The sequence below is a fragment of the Narcine bancroftii genome, chromosome 11, assembly GCF_036971445.1.
Source record: "Narcine bancroftii isolate sNarBan1 chromosome 11, sNarBan1.hap1, whole genome shotgun sequence".
NCBI lineage: Eukaryota > Metazoa > Chordata > Chondrichthyes > Torpediniformes > Narcinidae > Narcine > Narcine bancroftii.
In genome coordinates this window covers 1,473,253-1,487,607 of record NC_091479.1, presented here as the reverse complement: position 1 = coordinate 1,487,607, position 14,355 = coordinate 1,473,253, and the positions used below count along the sequence as shown (strand labels likewise).

Below are 14,355 nucleotides of genomic sequence, written 5' to 3'. Positions count from 1 at the left end.
GGATCAAAGTGTAAGGCACTATCTATGTACATGGATACTATCTATGTACATAGAGCCTTTTGGCTCCTGATGTCTGGACCTAACAGGCCAAATTAAACACTTGTTGTTTGTGCAGGATGACTAGACCTCCATTCCTTGCACACGAGCTAGAAGCTTCTTAAATGTTATTTTTGCTACCCTGACAGTCCATTCTTGTCACCTTTGTTCTGGAAATTAAAATTCCCCACATATCTCCCCTGAAGTCTCCCCACCCCACCTTTAAATATATATCCAGGGTAGGGGAGGTCAGCAGAAGTAGCGGTGAGGATATTGGCAGTAGCGGTGGTGAGAGGAAAGGTTGTCAGTAGCAATGAACGAGGTGGAGGTGAACAGCGTCAGCAGGCGAAGCGTAGTTGAGTGGTCTGCGTGAGAAGAGTGACGCGGAGTTCAAGGCCAGTGGAGCAGTCGTCGTCGCAGAGAGAAGTCTGGGCCAGAGGACCCGTCTAATTCTGTTGTAGAGTACAATAGTTATAAAATATTAGAAGTAGTTTTGCTGATGGTGTATCACTATTTTCAATGATCTGGAGCTTTGCTCAAATGTCACGAGGGAGTCGGGGAGGAATTTTCCCAAGTTTTCCCCTGTATTTGGCCCCAGGTTTTTCTTTGATTTTTTGCCTCCCCCAGGAACCACTTGCATAAATAGGCAGAGAGTGATATTGTTATGAAATAGAGAAAGTGGGATAGAGAGAGCAGGGTAGAGAGAGGGAGAATGGAGCCCAGGGCAGTGGAATGCGCCTCTTGTCTGATGTGGATTGTTAGGGAAGTTAATAGTTTCCCTGTTGATTACAGATGATGCTCTTGACAAGCCATGTTGAGGCTTTGGAGCAGATAATGGATAAACTCCAGAGCAATCGGGAGGCAGAAGATGTGATATGTAGGAGTTACAGGGAGACTTTTACGCCTAGGAAACAGGTGGTTGGGTTACAGTTAGTCGAGGGACCAGGCAGGTACAGCAGGACCACCCAGTGGGCGACCCCATGAAAAACAAGTATGCTGCTTTGAATACTGTTGAGAGGAATGACTTAACGGACACAAGCCATGGAAAACAGGTCTCTGGCACGGAGTCTGGTGGTGTGCCTGAGAAGGGGGACAAAGAGGTGAGCTGCAGTGACAGGGGATTCTATAGTTAGGAAGTTAGAGGTTTTGTGGAAGAGATCATGAATCCCGGATGGTATATTGTCTCCCTGGTGCCAGGGTATGGGATATCTCAGATCGGTGATCAGCCAGATGTCGTGATCAATGTAGGGACCAATACACAGGTAGAAAGGGTGAGGAGGTCCTGAAAGGAGAATTCAGCAAGTTAGGTGCTAGGCTGAAAAGGACCTCCAGGGTAGTGATCTCAACATTACTTCCCGAGTCACATGCTGGAGAGATTAGTAATAGGAGGATAAGACAGCTTAACACGTGGCTGGAGGGAGGGCTTCACTGGGCTGTGTTCCAGGGAGGGTGGAATCTGTACTGACAGGACGAATTGTATCTGAACTGGAAGGGGATTAATATCCTTGCAGGAAGGTTTGTTAGTCTTGTCCTGATGGGTTTAAACTTGATTTGCAGGGGGAGGGATTCAGTATGTTCGAGCAGTTGGTGGGAAGGGGGAGGATAAGGGTCATACGAGGACTGCATGTCCACAGAGATCATATGGGTGGAGTTGAGGAACGGGAAAGGTGTGACCACGTTGATGGGGTTGTGTTATAGACCATCCAATAGTTGGAGAGAATTGGAGGAGCAAATCCGTAGAGCGATAACGGACCGATGTAGGAAGCAGAACGTTGTGATAGTGATTTTAGCTTCCCAGATCTTAACTGGGACTCCCATACTGTAAAATGGATGGATGGCTTGGAGTTTGTGAGATGTGTTCAAGAAATTTTCTAATTCAATACGTGGAGATACCAATGAGAAATCATGCAATACTTAATCTCCTATTAGGAAGCAAGGCAGGTCAGGTGACAAATGGAAACATTTTGGGTCCAGTAACTATAATGACATTAGCTTCATTTATATAAAAGGATAAGTCTGGCCCTCATGTTGAGATTTTAAATTGGAGGAAGGCAAATTTTGTGGAAATGAGAAAGGATTTAGGAGTGGATTGGGATATGTGGTTTCATAGCAAAGGTGTGTTGTTTGGGTTCGTGTGGGTCCCACAGGTTAAGAACCAGACCAAAGTTGACCAAAGAGCACACGTTTATTTCGGGAATGCAAGCGGAACAACAAAGTCAATATGCTCGGCGAACCTCTACACACATACACACACAATACGCAAGGAGTAAATATATACTTCGGATAGCGAGGGAGAAACCGACAGAAGACTGGGGAAAATTACATGAACATACACATTCAACAGTTAGGATCAAGGTGAAACCACGTGCCCCTTGACCGGTACAGACACGGCTCATGCTATCTGGCCTCGCGACTCACCCCAACCCAGTGTGAAAGGTGCTATTTACATGCCACGAGGAGTCCAAAGAGGCAAAACAAAGGGACACATGGTTCTTTATAGTTCTGCAGGCAGTACTGGGGGCCAATTACTCGGGGCAGGCTGGGCCCCTTTGGCTATTGTGGTCAATGGCTTGAAGCCAAGTGCATGGACTCAGCAGGGGTTAGCTGAGGTGATTCACCTGGGTCAATTAGGTGAAGGTCAGGCTGAGTCTGGGCAGGCTGTCTGAACTGCAGCACCTGATGATTTAGGTGGGCTAATCACAAGGGTCACCTTGATGGCTTGGGGAATGTCTTTGACCTTGATTGGCAATAGTGTGTCCTCCGAACAGGAGCTCATCAGTGCCACCAGGTGGTGGATGCTGCCACTCCATTACAGGGTGTGTCAGGAAAGTGCTCCTGTAAGATTTAAGGCAACATTATGAGTCCAGAGGACCCCAAAACCCAGCAGCAATAGGTATGCACCACGACAAAGGGTTACTTCAACAAAAGTTATTTTTAATTATCTTTGAATATGAAAAAAGAATCAAACTTAAACTTATCTCTATTGACTCATTTAACCTACTTAACCTCCCGCTAATTCTAAGTGCATATGTGTGTAATGTGTATGTAAGTTCAGCAAAGTTCTTTGGTTCATAGTCCAATCTCACTGATTGCAGGCAATGCTTATACCGTGCCTAGAAGTTAACATTAATAAAGTTCACTAGGCTTTGGTGCTTAACAGGTAATGGTTATCACTCAGAAAGGTTCTTGTTGGTTTTCAGAGAGAGTATTTTCCTTGTTCCAGGACATCCACAACTGATTCCTTTTTAATCAGCCACTCCAGTGTCTTGGTGACAAAACTTGCCCCCTTCAGGGTTTTCCAGATGATAACCTCTTTTTTTCAGGTCACTACAGAATTTCCCCAATGTTAGCTATTAATTCTACTTTATTAATTATTCTAGCAAAATGGAACAGCTCTTAACTTGTGCTGTTTGCAGTTGTTGGTTTGCTCTCTTCATTCTTGGGTTCCTAAAGTGTGAGTCATTGTCGCACACTGGTGATACGGTTACTTTTCCAGCTGCCGGATGGTACAAACGGAAGTGATCTGCTTCATTCGTAGCACCGCAGAAAACAAACCAGTGAGTCTGTGAGAATTCTGTGCTTCCCCAACGAGCTGCTGCAGTATCGGGTGGGAAATATTCATGAGCTCCTCCAGGATAAATCTTTGATGCCATATTTGTTTTCTCACTCTGAAAGCAGTTCATATTCGCTTTTGTTTTCACAGATGTCCATCTAAAATCTTGCGGACTCTAACCAGTTCTGTGGTGGGTCAGGCAGTCCATCTATATGATCACATGACTCTTGACATGGATGCAGTCCTGTCAGACTTTGTTCGGTCCACGGGGGCAGAACCTGGTCTGGCAAGAGATCTGCTGGAAGGTGAGTTATAGACTGTTAACTAACTGTCTTATCCTCAGTTTAATGTTTTGGTGCTCATTTTTGTTTTGCTTTGCCATATTGTATGTTTTATCCAGTGATGTAGCATTTCTTAACTGTGTGAAATTGGAATGTGACCTCCTGATTGGCAGTTGGAATATTTGTTTATTTTGCCACCGAACTAATGTGTTGTCGCTAGGGGAGGGGGGTGGGATGGTTCTGACACTGAGCAATGGACACGACCATATTGGGGGGGGGGGGCAGAGCACCTCGCTTGGGGGGGGGGGGAAATGCCCGCGGATGCCCCCCTTGGCAACAAGGGTGATGCATTTGGGAAGGGCAAACCAAGGTAGTACATACACAGAAAAATGATAGGGCATTGAGGAATGCGGAGCAACAAAGAGATCTGGTAATACAGATACATTGTTCCCTGAAGGTGGCATCACAGGGGGACAGAGTTGAAAAGAAATCTTGTGGTATCTTTGCTTTATAAATCAAACTTTTAAGTACAGAAGTTGAGATGTTATGTTGAAGTTGTTTAAGACATTGGTGAGGCCAAATTTGGAATATTGTGTGCTGTTCTGGTCGCCTAACTACAGGAAAGATATCAATAAGATTGAAAGAGGACAGAGAAGATTTATTAGGACCTTGTTGGGTTTTCAGGAGTTGAGTTACAGGGAAAGATTAAATAGGTTAGGAATTTATTCCTTGGAGTGAAGAAGAACGAGGTGAGATTTGATCGAGATTTACACAGTATGAGAGGTACAGACAGAGGCTTTTTCCACTTAGACTGGGGGGAGATAAATACCATAGTTTTAAGCTGAAAAGGGAAAGGTTTAGGGGAACATTAGGGGAAAGTTCTTCACTCAGAGAGTGGTGGGAGAATGGAATGGGTTGTCATCTGATGTGGTGAATGCGGACTTGATCTTGAGTTTTAAGAATAGATTGGATAGATACATGGATGGGAGAGGTCTGGAGGGTGAGAGAGAGAGAGCAGGTCAGTAGGACTAGATGGATAATGGTCAGCACAGACTAGAAGGGCTGAATGGCAAATAATGAACAAGAATTGCAGTGAGTTATATGAGTAAAGAACAATAACAAGATGGAAGAAATTATACTACACTGCACAGTTATAAAGAGATACAGTTAGCTCTTCCAAATACACACATCAATTATTTATGGTAAGGTAGCGGGGATGGCACTTGTCGTCCCTCTGATCGACATTTTATTTGCAAGAACACTGAGTTTAAAAATGTCTTAGACAGTACTTACCCTTCTCAAAAATTGCTCCCCATCACCCTTTGCCATTTCCACCATCTTCAATGATAACCCGCCTGCACTCATCTTCCACACTTCCAGGAACCATTCTATCCGTGTGTGACTGTACCTATAAACTCTTATATCAAGCGAAGGCTTCTCAACCACTCATGCTTGCTCTGATATTGAGCAGAATCATGCCTCATCTGACAGTGACCTCACCTGTACATTCCCATTCAATTCACCTTTCAGCCATTACACTCTGCTCTTTTACTTTTCATATTTGTCTGTGCTTTAAAAATATTCAGACTCTTTCTCCACCAAAGACTTAAAACCCAAAGATAAAAAGATTCCATTTCTTGTGTCTTAAATAAGTAGACCCCTTCTTCAAACATTGACATGGGAGGAGACATTCTCTCTCCATCCATTTTGCCAGATCCATTTAAATTGTCATGTTTCTCTGAACTTCAGCCGGCAAGCCTGCCCACGTTTTATTGATAAGATAATCTGTCTGTTACAGCTATTAGTCTAGTAAGCTGCCTCTGAACTGTTTCCAATGCATTTGCATCCTTCCTTAAATTAGAACAGTGATGTACACAATATTTCAAATGTGATCTCACCAATGCCCTAATGAACTGCAGCACAACATTCCTCCGATTTCCTGAGCAATAAAAAAGAAGTGTGAACTATGCCAATTCCTTGAAACCATTTGCAAATAGGGTGGAGGGTCAAGGCTACAGCATTTTCTGTGGACCGGTTTGGATGGAAAGCTAACTGGAACAGGCCCAATGCCACAGGAAGGTGGGATTCTGACCGAAGTTCGGGCGCCTGCCTACATTTTGCTCAGACCTTGATAAAGGGGTTCAAGCCCAAAACATTTGTTGTGCATCTTTATCCTTGCTCTATAAAGTACATTGTCGACCTACTGAGTTTCTCCAGCCTCGTGTTTTTACTTCAATTACAGTGTCTGCAGACTTCTGTGTTTGCTCATGACGGTCGAGGTCAGTGCCACTGGGCGATAGTCATTTAATCCAGTCTCTTGGGCACCATGATGATGGTGGCTAGGAATCCTCAGAGATAGAGCACTGCTGCTGTGAGGTGCTAACGATGTCCTGGAGGAATTGTGTCAGCTGTATTACCTCCAGGAAAGTATGAATTTCCTTAAATAAAAAGACAATAACTGGTAGGGCCATCAACAAGGCTAGAAACAGTTTCTAATGAGAGTTCTTTGCCCTTGTACACCATCTCCTTTGTAATAAAGTTCTGCTGTCGTGTAGATTTTTATTTACAGAACAGCCAATTTCTGTTAACTGAGCAAAGATTCTGAACTTGTTTAAAGTAGCTTGTAATCATGATTTAATCTGTAGAAGTTTAAGAATCACAACTAGAAATTGGCTGAAAGAATTTCCCAGCAACCTGGTGAGCCTGACATCAGTAGAAGGAAAGAATTTTGATTATGTTGAGACAATAAAGACTCATGTATAATTTTATATTTGTAGGTAAGAACTGGGATCTGAGTGCAGCACTGAATGATTTTGAACAACTTAGGCAAGTTCACACTCATGTGTTCAATGAAGGAAACTTCTGCAAACAACAAGAAAAAGAACAATCCAATCAGGTGAACACATGTGAACAGAGACAGGATGAGATTACTCAAGGTAATAGTCTTCCCCTACGTTCCTGCAAGCATCTTCAAATGTTTTTAAGATATTTCATTGTTCACTTAGCATCTCTACAATTAGAAATAGAAAATATGAGAAGTTCGTGGATCTTATTGCATCAGGCAACAACTCAAAACTTGTCTCATTCAGTTTTTCATTGATTACTGTGTAGTTTACATTGTGGTAGATTGCTAAGCCACAGTTCTTCATGCGGAAGCTGAGTAAAACGTGAGCATGACTTGAAGCAATGTAAACCTGACCTATATAATGAAAGAAGATTCTATAAGCAGTGAGAGCAAAATACGACGAGGTAAAAGTTTGTCAGAGATGTTGTTTGGAAATCAGGAAATACTGTTTAATGTTAAAATAGAAAATATTGGAGATACAGTAAAATCCTTTGGTATCTGGCACCTATGGGGAGTGGTAGATGCCGTATGAATGAACTTGCTGGATGCTTGAGATTGCTTTTTGCACAATTGGTGACATGACTGATAGGGGGGTTGCCCATTTTAAACTTTTGTATTTTTTACCTGTTTATTTTCCGTGGTTTTTTTGTTGCCAGTTGCTTGAATCCAGGTAATAGGGATTTTACTGTACTTAGTAAGTCAAGCTGGATTTATGAAAGGAGAAATTTATATTTTCAGGACGACGACTACTATCTGATCTAATTTATCCAATTTATATCATATTAGACTGAATATGGTGGAAGCCCAACAGCTGAAGGAGACTTGACTCACCAGAATGGGTTTATTTCTCATCAGCCAAGTGTAAAATTTCAGATAACTTTAATGATCTTGAGTTTGTAAAAGAGATCTAGTTGTTAATTGTGATGACCACAAAGTTACTGGATTGCTGTGATTTGGGGGGTGGGGGGTGGGGGGGGAGGAAACCTGCCCTCATTGAGAGACTCCTGCATGTTTTCTCCTCATCAATGCCATCTGCAATTAGATGAACAATAAATGATGCCTTTGCCAGGGATGCCCAGGACCCAAAATATGAATGAATTCCTTTTCTCAGAAACCATGAGACTTATTCCTGAACACACAATGGGTGTTTACACTGAAATAAATTGCTTGGATTTGTATCTGCAAGTCATAAACCCTGAGGCTGATGCAAAATATATTTTTCTCGTGTCTTCAATTGACCGAGCAATGTAAATATCTTAGATAATTGAATTTTTCAGAAGAGTTCATTAAGTTATTGTTTCACCCAAAACTCTGAAATCACTCCTTTCAGAACTCATGTAGTATGTCTTAATGATTACTATACTCGAAATTAATGAAAATCTTAAATTTATTTTCAAGCACAATTGTCCAGCAAAATGCACTTTTCATGTGGTCAAAATTTCAATCTAAAATGCCTACATGTGCAGTATGCAAAAGGTTGCAACTGTTGAATTCTAAAACAAAACTAGAAGATGCTCGAAACACATTGCAACTCAGGCAGCATCTGTGAAGAACAAAACAAATAGTGATTTGACAAAATATTCTCCAATTTTAAAACTCATCCTGGGAGCACCATCAATTCTTGTTCTCTGTATGGATTTACTCAAACCGACTGTGGGAAGCAAGGGATGAGATTGCTGAGACACATGCCATGACCTTTGCATCGTCATAGGGACAGAAGTATGAAGGATTGGAGGGTTGCAAATACTGTTCCCTTGTTCATGAAGGGGAGTAGAGATAACCCAGGAAATTATAGACCAGTGAGTCTTCAGTGGTGGGCAAGCTGTTGGAGAAGATCCTGAGATACAGGATGTACATCCATTCATAGAGGCATGATATGATCAGGGATAGTTGGCATGGCTTTGTCACGACCAAATCATGTCACACAAGCCTGATTAAATTTGTGGAGGATGTAACAAAAAATGATAAAGATTTTAGAGCGGTGGATGTAGTGTATATGGATTTCAGAAAGGCACTTCATAAGGTTCCCCGTGCAAGGTTCATTCAGAAAGTAAGGGGGCATGGAATCCAAGGAGGTCTCACTTTGTGGATACAGAATTGGCTTGTATGGAGAAGGGAGAGAGTGGTTGTAAATCGTTTATATTCTGCAGGAGTTCAGTGACCAGTGGTGTCCTGCAGGGATCTGTTCTGGAATGCCTCTTCTTTGTGATTTTTATAAATAATCTGGATAAGGAAGTGAAAGGGTGGGTTGGTAGATTGTGGATGACACAAAAGTGGCTTGTCTGGAAGGTTGCCAGAAGTCACAAAAAAGGACATTGATAGAATGTCGAGCTGGACTGAGAAGTGTTGAGGAGACGCCATGCAGCAACCTTTCCGGAACCGTTAGTTTTATTCTTATTTTATAGTTATATAGCATTAAAGAATGTTTTATTTTTTACAAAAATGCATGAGGTATGGTTACCCGATGCAACCTCCAGTATTTAATATTATTCAGAAACTCTTCAACTTAGCTCTGGGAAGATCTGCGGGTCAAGCTATGCTGTGGGCTGCTGTGGGGACTAGGTCTTAGGCCTTGGGATGGTGGAGAAGACGGACATGGTGTGCGAGCTGGAGGAAGCTCAGTAAGCAAGCAGGGGATCATGCTAGGCTGAGAATGAACCCTGCCACCCGGCTCTCCTGTCCATCCTCCTCGCCAATGTCTGGACTACATTCAACTCAGGGACTGCTGTGTTTTGGTCTTTGCTGAAATGTGGCTTGGGACAGAGTCCCGGATGCCGCCATTTAGCTGGATGGACTCACTTTATTTAGGGCTAGCAGAGATACTGCTCTGCGTTGCAGTAGCTTGTGTGTTTACATCAACACAGAACGGTGTAAGGATAGTGTACTGGTCTCCAGTCAGTGCTCAGCACTGGTGGAATTTGTGACTGTCAGATGTAGACCATTTTATCTACCGTGGGAATTTACCACAGTCCTCATAGTTGGCGTGCACGTCCCCTCCAGCGCTAACACTAAGGAGGCGATCTGGGAACTGAATGGGACTATAAGCGAATGCAGACTGCACATCCTGATGGACTGTTTATTATTGCTGGGGATTTCAACCAGGCAAACCTCAAGTCAGTGCTACCTAAACTTCATCAGTATGTGGACTTTGCTACGAGAGGGGTGAACACGTTGGATCTTGTGTTTATGAATATTTCTGACGTGTATTGGGTGGAGCTTCGCCCCCTCCTCGGTTATTCAGACCACATCTCTGTGATGCTCACCCCAGCATATAGACTGCTTGTCAGATGCTCTAGATCAGTTCTGAAGCAGATTAAAACCTGGCTAGTAGGAGCCATTCATGCACTTCAGGACTGCTTGGAGCACACTATTGGAACATGTTCAAGGAACCAGCAACCTGGAGGAGTATATGGCATCAGTGACCAGCTACATCAGTAAGTGTACTGATGACATCACTATGCCCAAGACCATCATTACCTGCTCCAACCAGAAGCCATGGATGACTGCAGAGGTGCGTGTGTTGCTGAGGAGCCAAGACTCTGCCTTCAGAGCAGGCGGCAAGGTAGCCCAAGCTATTGCGGGAGCCAATCTGTCTAAGGCCATCAGGGAGGCAAAGCGTGCACATGCCCAGCAAATTCATAGTCACTTCTTGGACACCAAGAGCAGGCGATGCATGTGGAAGGGCATTCAAAATATCACTAACTGCAAGACTACACCATCTGCCTGTGTTGGTGATGCCTTCCTCCTCGATGCACTGAGCAACTTTGACACACATTTTGAGGCAAAAAATGATCTGATGGCAATGAAGACCCATTCACCTTCAAATGATCTGGTGCTGTGTCTTACAAAGGCCATTGTGAGGAGAGTGTTAGGCAAGATCAACCCACAGAAAGCTGCTGGTCTGGATAAAATTCTCGGCAGAGTGCTCAGGGGATGTGTGGCTCAACTGGCAGATATGCACACTGACATCTTTAACATCTCCCTGAGCAGCACCATGGTTTCATCATGCTTCCAAGCCGGCACTGTCGTCCTCGTGCCGAAAATGGTCATCAGTGTCCTGCCTCAATGACCACTCTCTCTGTCGCACCCACATGTACCGTCATGAAGTGCTTTGAGAGTTTAGTCATGGGGCCCATCAAGATCCTGCTGCCCTGCCCCCCTCACTGGAGCCCCTGCAGTATAAATTCAACCGCTCTGTGGACGATGCCATCACCACCACCCTCTCTCTCGCCCTCACCCCTTTGGAAAATAAGGACACGTATTTCGAATGGAGTTTATTGACTTCAGTTCAGCATTTAACACAATCGTACCTCAGTACCTGAGAGAAGTTGAGTCTGCTGGGCCGAAACACCTTCCTCTGCAATTGAATTCTTGACCCTGATGGGGAGACCTCAGGCAAGTCTGGATCGGAAACAGCACCTCCATGACTATCACACTGAACACAGGGGCCCATCAGGGCCGTGTTCTTAGTCCATTGCTGTTTACTCAGCAGACTCATGACTGTGCAGTAAAACAGCTTGAACCACATCATCGTTCACTGACAATATGACCGTGGAGGGCCTTAGCAGCAAGAACAATAAGTCAGCGTACAAAGATGAGGTGTAGTTGCTAACAGACTGATGCAGAGCCAACAACCTGCATCTGAATGTTAATAAAACAAAAGACAGAGTTGTCAACTTCAGGAGGGCCTGGGGGATCACTCTCCACTGACCTTTGATGGCTCCACCATTGAGATTGTCAAGAGTACCAAATTTCTTGGTGTGCACTTGGCTGAGAATCTCACCTGATCTCTCAACGCCAGCTCCATAGCCACTTCCTCCAAAGCCTGAGGAACGTTCATCTCCCACCCTCCATCCTCCCTATATCATACAGAGGATGTATTGAGAGCATTCTGAGCAACTGCTTCACCGCCTGGTTTGGAAACTTTACTACCTTAGTCCGTAAGACCCTGCAGAGGATAGTGGAGTCAGTGGAGAAAATCACTGGGGCCTCTCTTCCTATCATGGTGGACATCTACAAGAATGATGCATGCAGAAGGTAAATAACATTGTGAAGGACTTCACACACCCCTTGTAAATTTTTCTCCCGTCTGCCGTCTGGAAGGAGGTATCGTAACATTCAGGACCACATGTCTAGATTGTGCAACAGTTTAGCCCTAGCCATCAGGCTTCTCAATTCCTAGAATATATGTGTGCTAGTATCTCATGTTTTGTTTTCATAGTTTTTATTGCATTATGAACCATAGAATGATATAGCACAGAAAACAGCCCATTCAGCCCCTCTAGTCTATGCTCACCACCATCTCCCTAGTCCACTGACCTGCTCCCATTTCAACCCCTCCAGGCCTTTCCCATCCACGTATCTATCTAATTTATTCTTAAAACATAGGATCGAGCCCGCATTCACCATATCAAATGGCAGGTCATCCAAAACTCCCAGCACTCTCTGAGTGAAGAACTTCCCCCTAAACCTTTCCCCCTCATCTTAAAACTATGACCTCTTGTATTTATCTCCCCCAATCTAAGTGGAAATCGTTTATTCGCATCCACTCTGTCTCTACCTCTCATAATCTTGTAAACCTCGGTCAAATCTCCTCTCATTCATCTTCGCTTTAAGGAATAAAATCTTAACCTGTTTAATCTTTCTCTGTATCTCAACTTCTGAAGACTCAGCAACATCCTAATAAATCTTTTTTTCACGATTTCAATTTTATTTATATCCTTCCTGTAGTTTGGCATCCAGAACTGCACACAATATTCCAAATTTGGCCTCACCAATGTCTTAAACAACTTCAACATAACATCCCAACTCTTGTACTTAATACTTTGATTTATAAAGGCTAAGATATCAAAAGTTTTCTTGACAACCCTGTCATAAGAAAATAAGAAATAGGAGCTGGAGTCGGCCATCGGGCCCGTCGATCCTGCTTCAGCATTCAATAAGATCATGGCTGATCTGATCAGTGACTCAACTCCACCTACCTGCCTTCTCCCCATATCCCTTAATTCCTTTTTTATGTAAAAATCTATCTAACTGAACCTTAAATAAGTTTAATGAAGTCGCCAGAACTGCTTCCCTGGGCAGAGAATTCCACGGATTCACTACTCTCTGGGAGAAACAATTTTTCCTCAACTCCTTCTGAAATCTACTCCCCTGAATCTTGAGGCTGGATCCTCTAGTTCTGGTCTCACCTATCTGTGAAAACAATATATCTTATTTTTATATGTTTCTATAAGATCTCCTCTCATTCTTCTGAATTTAAGTGAGAATAATCCCAGGTGATTTAGTCTCTCCTCGTAGGTCAATCTCTGGGATCAACCTGGTGAACCTCCTCTGGCCTGCCTCCAAGGCCAGTGTATCTCTCCTCAAGTATGGAGACCAGAACTGCACACATTAGCCCAGGTGTGGCCGCACCAGTACCTTGTATAGTTGCCGCATGACCTCCTTACTCTTGAATTCAATTCCTCTAGTGATGAAGGTAAACATTCCATTTGTGACGCCACCTTCAGGGAATAATGTATTTGTATTCCCAGAACTCTCTGCTCTTCCGCACTCCTCTGTGCCCAACCATTTACTGTACATCTCCTACCTTGGTTTGCCCTTCCAAAATGCATCACCGTACACTTGTCTACATTAAACTCCATCTGCCATTTTTTTGGTTCATTCTCCAGATCCCTCTGCAAGCTTTGAAAAACTTTCTTGCTGTCCACAACACCTCCTATCTTTGTGTCTTCTGCAAACTTGCTGATCCAATTCACCACATTATCATCCAGATCATTGATATAATGCAACAAACAGCAATGATCCCAACATGGATCCCTGAGGCAAACCACTGGCCACAGGCCTCTAATCTGAGAAGCAACCATCCACTACCAGTCTCTGTTTTCTCCCACACAGCCAATTTTGAATCTAATTTACAACCTCTCATAACCAATACCTAGTGTCATAACCTAATATGACTTATTAGTTCATTCCTACTTGCGTAAATCTGTTTCTTGATGCTGGAGAAACATTATCTCGTCTTTACTGTGCTATTTGTGATTAATGTATGAACGATAAATAAAGGTGACTTGACTTGAGATGGAGTTTAAACCAGAACAATGTGAGGTGGTTCATTTCAGAAAAACGAATTTGAAGACAGAATACAATGTTCATGGGAGGACTTTGAGTATTGTGGATGAACTGAGATCTTGGGGTCCTTGTCCATAGGACATTCAAAGCTGCTGCACAACGTTGTTAAGAAGACATCTAGTGTGTTGGCCTTCATGAACCGTGGGATTGTTCAAGATTCATGAGATATACAAGACCTTGGTTCGACCCCACTTGGAAAATAGGGTTCAGTTCTGGTCACTTCATGAATGGAAAGATGTGGATGATATAGTGAAGGTGCAGAGGAGATTTACAAGGATGTTGCCAAGATTGGATAGCATTCCTCTACGAGGAAAGGTTGAGTAAACTTGGTGTTTTCTTCTTGGAGCAATGGAGGATGAGGGGTGACCTGATAGAAGTATACAAGATGATGAGAGACATTGATCATGTGGATCATAGAGGCTTTTCCCCAGGGATGAAATGGCTAACAGGAGGGGACATTGTTTTAAGGTGATTTGGAATAAATACAGGGGATGTCAAAGTTAACTTCA

The 14,355-nt window shown here is 43.3% G+C and overlaps 1 protein-coding gene across 6 annotated transcripts in view; it reads left to right on the top strand.

Moving 5' to 3' along the window:
• LOC138745369 (OTU domain-containing protein 7A-like) overlaps positions 1-14,355 on the top strand; it is a 78,455-nt gene that overhangs the window by 39,279 nt on the left and 24,821 nt on the right. For 3 of the 6 annotated variants that reach the window (XM_069902339.1, XM_069902337.1, XM_069902338.1), the window contains 2 exons: positions 3,740-3,894; positions 6,648-6,806. In XM_069902339.1, coding sequence (XP_069758440.1) covers positions 3,810-3,894; positions 6,648-6,806 — 244 coding nt within the window. In that variant the 5' untranslated portion in view covers positions 3,740-3,809. Of the gene's footprint in view, positions 1-3,739; positions 3,895-6,112; positions 6,150-6,647; positions 6,807-14,355 lie in introns of those variants that run through there. The other 3 variants (XM_069902342.1, XM_069902336.1, XM_069902341.1) reach the window with 2 other exon arrangements.